Below are 7366 nucleotides of genomic sequence, written 5' to 3'. Positions count from 1 at the left end.
AAAAAAAAAAAAAATCAGGAAATTGGTTAAATAAATAACGGTACTGTAGTTCCATACAGTTGGCTACTCTGTAGCCACTTAAAATGGTGGTGAGACGAAGCTGTCCACACTGCGGCAAGTGTATTCAGCAGCTAGACACCACCACATATAAGATTCCGTGTGTGTGTGCATTTGTGTGGGTGCTACAATCACGGATTACCTATATTCCTTGCTCTTCTTTTCTATATTTTTTGCCATAAGCATGTATACTTTTATTTTTAACAAGAGACAATAAAGCTGTTTTACCCAGCCACAGCCCTACCCTCTCTCCAAAAACCAGAACCTAATGCAAAAGACTGGACCACGAGCACTGCCCATCAACTCAACAGGGCAAGACAAGCATGAGGCGGTGGCAGAGGCCAGGCTGGAAACCGAGGCCAGGATGAAACGCTCAGGTACAACCACCTGACAGCAAATGCATCCCAACTAATGCACAGGCTCCACGCACCGCACGGTCAGGGGAGCGGGCGTGTAATGACGTGCAAAGACAGGTTCCAGCTCCGTTTGCACACTTCCTACACTCAGTCTCTGCAGCCTTGGAATGGGGCTCCCAAGACCGGCCTCCCACAGCCTCATGAAGGAGAGATTCATGGAAGGCAAGGAGCCAGGCACATGGTGGGCACTCAGCACAGGCTGCCATTTTCACCATTTAACCACCCACATGGTAGCAGTACAGAAAAAATAGTAGAACAGCCTGGGAGGTGCAGACACTGTGCAAAGTGCTATATTTATTCAACACTCCTCAGCTTCATGAGTTAGGCACATTTATTATCCTCATATCATAGATGAGGACGTTAAGGCTAAGCCTCCTAACAGCCAGTCAGAGACGGAGCGTGTGTTCAAACTTAGCTAACTCCAAAATGAAATTTCCTAACACTATAACGTGAAACCCATTTGTAAACTAGAACACACCATTTGAAAGCAGCATCCTACACTGTCATGTTTACTAATGGCCTGATGTGACGGCTGGGATCAGCTTTAAAACCACCCAGCTGGGGTCTAGATGAAGTGAGACTGGCCAGATGTCAACACTGTGGATGACGGGAACATGGAGCTCATTATCCCATTCTTTCCAATTTTATGAATGCTTTAAATTTTCCATAATAAAAAGATTCTTTAAAAAGTAGAGTAGTAGGGGGGCGGCCCGGTGGCGCACTGCTACAGTGCACCACTTGGGAGCGCGGCGGCGCTCCCGCCGAGGGTTCGGATCCCACATACAGACCAGTTCCCGCTCACTGGCTGAGCGAGGTACGGGCGCAACGCCGAGGGTTGCAATCCTGTTGCCGGTCCCAGTCCGGTGCGGGCGCGACACTGAGGGTTGCGATCCGTTGCCGGACACGGAAAAAGACAAAAAAGGACAAAAAAAAAAAAAAAGTAGAGTAGTAATATTAACATAAACAAGATCACCTTTTCTTTCTCCAGAAGATGAAGCCTCCCACAGCCACAATAACCAGAGCACCAAAGATACATCCAAAAACCGCTCCACAGATGACACCTGGGGAAGGTCCAAACGGGAGACATTTCAAGACGTCTTCACACAGGACCACACACTGCCTGAACAACTGGCATGCACATGCACACACACGCACATACGCACACACACACACCAAGGAGAGCTGAATTAGCCCAGACGTTCAGGAGCTGGGTTCTTTGTCCCCAGCTCACCACTCACTGGATACTCTTAAGAAAGTTAATATTTCTCTCCAGGTCTCAGTTTCCTCAACTGCAAATTTAGGGAACTGAAGGGAGCAGTGCGTTTCCTCTGACTTCTTAGACCATCACTCCCACAGAAGCAGAAGTACCTACAGCACCAAGCTCAGGCAACATGGAACCTGTTTGTTTACTGGGGGATGGTGTGGGGACTCTGGGGACTCCCTGAATTTTGTTTCTGGTGCAGGATTTCTCTCCTGCACTAAACAACTACCAAGTAGAAAAAAACAGACAAACTGATGAATCAGTCTGTCAATTTGCCTATGACCTGGGGATAGGGGACATAGCCCCCCCCTTGGGTCTCCGAAGTTTCTATATCACTTATCTCCATGTGGTAAAGAGTAGGAACACCTGACAAGGAATCCAAGACCAGAATTCCTGCCTCTAAGCCACTGCCCCCCTTGGGTCTCCGAAGTTTCTATATCACTTATCTCCATGTGGTAAAGAGTAGGAACACCCGACAAGGAATCCAAGACCAGAATTCCTGCCTCTAAGCCACTGTGTAACCCTGTGCCAGTTACATCCCCACCCGCAGCCTTAACAGCCTTATTTCTAAATGGGGGATTGTACAAGACAATTTCTGTGGCTCCTTCTAATGCTAATATTCACACTAAAAGTCACACGGTGGGCCTTGCAAATGGGCACTTAAATGACTACATTCAGATAAAAGGACTAAATAGTCTTTGCAGATTGGAAATGCAACTGGTTGTTAGAAAAAGAAAACTGATGGGCCAGGGCTTCCAGGGACCTCAGAGGAAGAAGCTGAGCTGAGCCTGATGACCAGGTTGCATCCTGACTTCTGAGAGGAGAGAGACTGGCATCCAGCCCTCCTGGGGGTCCCAGGGAGGCATGCAGACACCAGCCTTCTGTGCACACTTTGAAGGAAACACACACGGAGTTGGCAACTGTCGCTTTTCCTCTACCTGGATCCTGGGGCAAGAAAACGGCATCTGAATAGGGACTGAAGGACACGTAGCTCTCAGACCCATCGATGAGGCCCGCATGGCGAGGGTTAAAGGTGATATTGGTGAAGCCGGCCACACAAGCCCTGTGGGATGACAAAGAGCAAAAAGAGGCCACTGAGACGTGTCTAACGCCACAGGCATGCAGAGCTCTGGGCTCACAAGGCTCAGCCTCAAACTGCAGGAACCAGAGGGCATTACCGGTAGGAGCCCAGAGGCTTCAGCTTCCCGTTGTAGTAGGCGAGTGTGGTGGACTCGTTCCCAACATCAATTTCATATTTCAGAACTTCAGAGGAGACCCGAGAACGTCCCTTTTCTTCTGTTCTTATGAGGTATGTCACATAAGTATCTGAGGCCCCCTTTTTGAAATCTTCATATGTATATTTCAAAACATCTGCAGAAGGGTGACCAGCTAAGAAAGGCACACGGAAGGAAAATCATGAGAAAGTGATGGCAGAAGAGATTTAATTCCCCCACAGATCTAAATAATGATGGTGTCTCTAGGTGACAGTGACACCAGCAGCCACCTCTCAAGTATCTCTCTCTGCTAGGCTTTCCATTAAATTCTAAAGGGCTGTACTTACATAAACTCATTTCATCCCCATGAATCTCACCACATAAGCTCGTTACGCCCATTTAATAGATGAGAAAATGAAGGCACAGAAAGCATACAGGACCTGGCCCACGGTCACTCCACCCACGTGGTTGAGCTAGATTTCTCCCCAGACCACCTGGCTCAGAGCTCGAGGTCTCCCTCAGCACAGGCAGGAAGGGGTCAGCCTGAGCACTAGGGAATACAATGGCCATTGTTCAGCAAAGGTCTGAGCCCAAGATTTGTTGAAAACCATAATAGCAAAATGACAAAGAACTTGAAACAGACCCAAAATAAAAACACAGAAAGCAATAGAGATCTCAACACCACTTTGTGAAATTTTGCCACAAGTTTATGACACCAGCAAATTTCTATCCTCCAGGAACCCCCCATCACTGACAGTGTGCCTGTCCTCTAACCTCCTGGAGGAGATGAAGATGACATGACAGGGGGAGAGACTGGGCAGAGGTAGCTCTGCATTAATCACAGCTCATTTATAGAATCATCAAAAACAACAAAACTTGGCATTTTAAATAAAGGCCTTATGCAAAGCTCTCACATGCAGGTAACAAAGACACTCTCGAAATACAGTGAGACAGACTTCTCACTTCCAGAGTTGGTAACAGAGCCCTTTAAGGAAAAGCAGCATTTAACCCACCTCCTTTCTCAGCTATGGGGACACTCTTTGCAAGTTCCCACTAGCTGATAAAATCTTTTTCTGCTTTCTTTTCAGAGAAAGTCATCCTCTGAGGATAATGATGATGTGTGCATGTGTGTGTGTGTTTTAGAAACAAAGTTGGTTAAGATTAATATTCTAGGGGGAGGGAGGTTGGGGATAATTAGGTGGGGGACATGGGGTACAAAAGCAATTTCTGGTAATGGGCATGCTGCCAGTATGAATCTGGCTCTCACATCATGGGCACAAGGGGTGACAATCAGCTTAGTATCTCATGAATATTCATAATAAATAAATACATAAAAGGTTAACATTCTGCCACCTAAAAGACCCTGTGTTATAAAAACGAAGAAAGGGGCCGGCCCGGTGGCGCACTGGATAGTGCGCCGCTTGGGAAGCGCGGCAGCGCTCCCACCCGAGGGTTCGGATCCCACATACAGACCGGTTCCCGCTCACTGGCTGAGTGAGGCGCGGGAGCAACACCAAGGTTTGCAATCCCGTTGCCGGTCCCCGGTCCGGTACGGGGGCAACACTGAGGGTTGCGATCCGTTGCCGGACACGGAAAAAGAAAAAAAAAAAAAAAAAAAAAACGAAGAAAAACCTAGATCAGACATCAGCAAGTCCCACAGGCCAAGCCGGCCACTGTCTTTTTTGGTAAATAACATTTAATGGGAACAGCTATGCTCATTCTGTACATATCTTCTGACAGCTTTTACGCTACAATGGCAGAACTGAACAGTTGCTACCAAGACTGTAGAGCCTGCAAAGCTTAAAACATTTGCTATGTGGCCCATTACAGAACGTGTGTTGACCCTGACCTAGATCACTGAGTGAATGGCTCACCCTCTCCCTCATCTCAGCACCAAAGCGGGGGCTGCCATGTAAAGAAAGGCATGCATCTGCATCACTAATGTGCCTCCGTGGGCACAGAAATGCCACCTGGTCTCAGCATCACTCACTGATGGTATAACCCATGGTAGCCCCTCCTTACCATCGCTTGTGGTGAGAACAACAGCATAGGCTTTGAGGGGTCCATGGCTGGCTTCAAACCCACTGAACTTGACCTTTACTGAATTGTGACTGACAGATGTAATATTAGGGGATCCATCTGGTGGAGGAGGGTCTGAAACAAAACATAACAGAACATGATCATCCAACATCTAAAACCAAGAGGGAGCAAACTTATTCAGTAAAGAACGTACCTGGGTGCCCTCCTCCAGACCTGCTCTGCTTTGCAAGCTGTGTGCTGGGCTTGTGCAAAGCAAACCCAGAAGAAGGGGCAGGGAAGGGAACTGGTGAGGAATGGTAACAGTAGGACCTGGGAAACCAGCCTTGCTCACAATGACCCCTCAGTGTGTCCACCACATACCCAGGATGGGCTCCCAGCAGCCTTGCTTGGTTTTGTTAAAGCTGTTGTTTCTAACAGTATTTTATTTTCTTTATATATATATATATATATATATTTCTTGAAGTATAATTAAAATATAACCAAGGATGCAAAAAATTTATACAATGAAAACTACAAAACACTGATCAAAGAAGACCCAAATAAATGGAAAGACATCCCATGTTCATGGATTGAAAGACTTAATATTGTTAAAATGTCCATGTACTCAAAGTGATCTAAAGATTCAATGCCACCCCTACCAAAACCCCAATGGCATTTTTTACAGAAATAGAAAAAAACAATCTGAAAATGCAGATGGAACCATGAAAAACCTAGGATTGCCAAAGTGGTCTTGAGAAAGAAGAACAAAGCTAAAGGTCTCACACTTCCTGATGTCAAAATATATTACAAAGCTACAGTAATTAAAACAGTAGATATGGGCATAAAGAGAGACACAGACCCATGAAATAGAATAGAGGGCGCAGGATGAAACCCATGTATAAAATATGCAATGAGAAAACAATAATCCTCTGCAACAAATGATACTGGGAAAACTGGATATCCACATGCAAAAGAATGAAATCAGACCCCTACCTTACACAATACAGATAAATAAACTCTACATTGAGTCCCACCAGCACTGCCCACAGCTGAGGAGCTGCAGAGTGTCTCAATGCCTTTCTAAGGGGCCTGCTATCTCACCCACAAGCCCAGAAATCCCACCCAGTCTCACCTATTCCAGCTGAGGAGCCACAGAATACCCCAGCACCTTTTCCATAAGTCCAAGTTGAGAGATCAAGTGGCACAATCGGTTAGCGTGCAGTACTTATGCAGAAGTCCAAGTTCCTGGCCACAGCCCCAGCAACCTCCCCCAGAGTTGGCTACTCCACCTCAGGAGCTGCAGGGTGCCACAGTGTTTCTGCCAGGGGTCCATGGTGCCACCCATTTCCCCAGCAACCCTGCCCACTTTGGGAGAGGAATAGCTGGTTACCACAGCACCTCTCCTGGAACCCCAAGGTCCTGACTGCAACACTGACAACCCCATCCAGGGTAACCCACATCAGCTGAGGAGTGACCGAGTGCACCAATGCATCTCCCAGGTGCTCTTCCTGTAGCCCCAGCCATCTCACCCAGTGTCACCACTCGAGCAAGGAGCTGCCAAGCATCCCAATACCTAGGCCACAAAGGCACTCACAGACAACTCCAACAGAAAATACAGTGGAAGAAATCACACAGAGACTATACTACTGCACTTACCCAGAACAAAACCTAAAATACCCTACCCAACTGACACTATAGAACACAGGAAAGAGGTTCTTCAAAAATTAGAAGATGCTACTCTAAAAAATTAGAAGAAGTGACTGATCTACCAGATGCCCAGATATCAATGTAGTAATACAAGAAACATGAAAAACCAAAATACATGACACCCCCAAAGGAACGCAATAATAAAATATATATATATATAAACTACACTATAGACCAAATGGACTGAACAGATGTCTACAGAACATTTCATCCAACAAGTCCAAAATACATATTCTTCTCATCACCACATGGAATATTCTCCAGGACAGACCACACGTTAGACCACAAATCAAGTCTCAACAAATTATTAAAAGCTGAAATCATATCAAGTATCTTTTCAGACCCTGACAGAATAAAACTAGAAATCAATCACAAGACAAATTTTGGACAAACAATGGGTCAAGGAAGAAATTAAGAAGGAAACCAAAGAATTTCTTGAAACAAATTAAAACAAAAACACAACACACCCAAACCTATGGGGATACAACAAAAGCAGTACTAAAGAGAAGCATATAGCAATAAGTGCTTACATTTATTTTTTATTTTTTGTTTTGTTTTGTTTTGTTTTTGTCTTTTTCCGTGTCCGGCAACGGATTGCAACCCTCAGTGTTGCCCCCGCACCGGACCGGGACCGGAAACAGGATCGCAACCCTCGGTGTTGCTCCCGCGCCTCGCTCAGCCAGTGAGCGGGA

General features: G+C 46.1%; 1 protein-coding gene across 1 annotated transcript in view; it reads right to left on the bottom strand.

The window, feature by feature from the left end:
- PTPRJ (protein tyrosine phosphatase, receptor type, J) overlaps positions 1 to 7366 on the bottom strand; it is a 37474-nt gene that overhangs the window by 17356 nt on the left and 12752 nt on the right. Inside the window, exons 5-8 of the mRNA XM_008593874.1 lie at positions 4971 to 5102; positions 2913 to 3123; positions 2673 to 2797; positions 1447 to 1534 (exon numbers count right to left, since the gene is read on the bottom strand). Of these exons, the coding sequence (XP_008592096.1) occupies positions 1447 to 1534; positions 2673 to 2797; positions 2913 to 3123; positions 4971 to 5102 (556 nt within the window). The remainder of the gene's footprint in view (positions 1 to 1446; positions 1535 to 2672; positions 2798 to 2912; positions 3124 to 4970; positions 5103 to 7366) is intronic.

The sequence above is a fragment of the Galeopterus variegatus genome, unplaced genomic scaffold (assembly GCF_000696425.1).
Source record: "Galeopterus variegatus unplaced genomic scaffold, G_variegatus-3.0.2 Scaffold9785, whole genome shotgun sequence".
Taxonomy (NCBI): domain Eukaryota; kingdom Metazoa; phylum Chordata; class Mammalia; order Dermoptera; family Cynocephalidae; genus Galeopterus; species Galeopterus variegatus.
The sequence above is the reverse complement of the archived record's forward strand: the minus strand, read 5'-3'. Positions and strand labels throughout refer to the sequence as shown.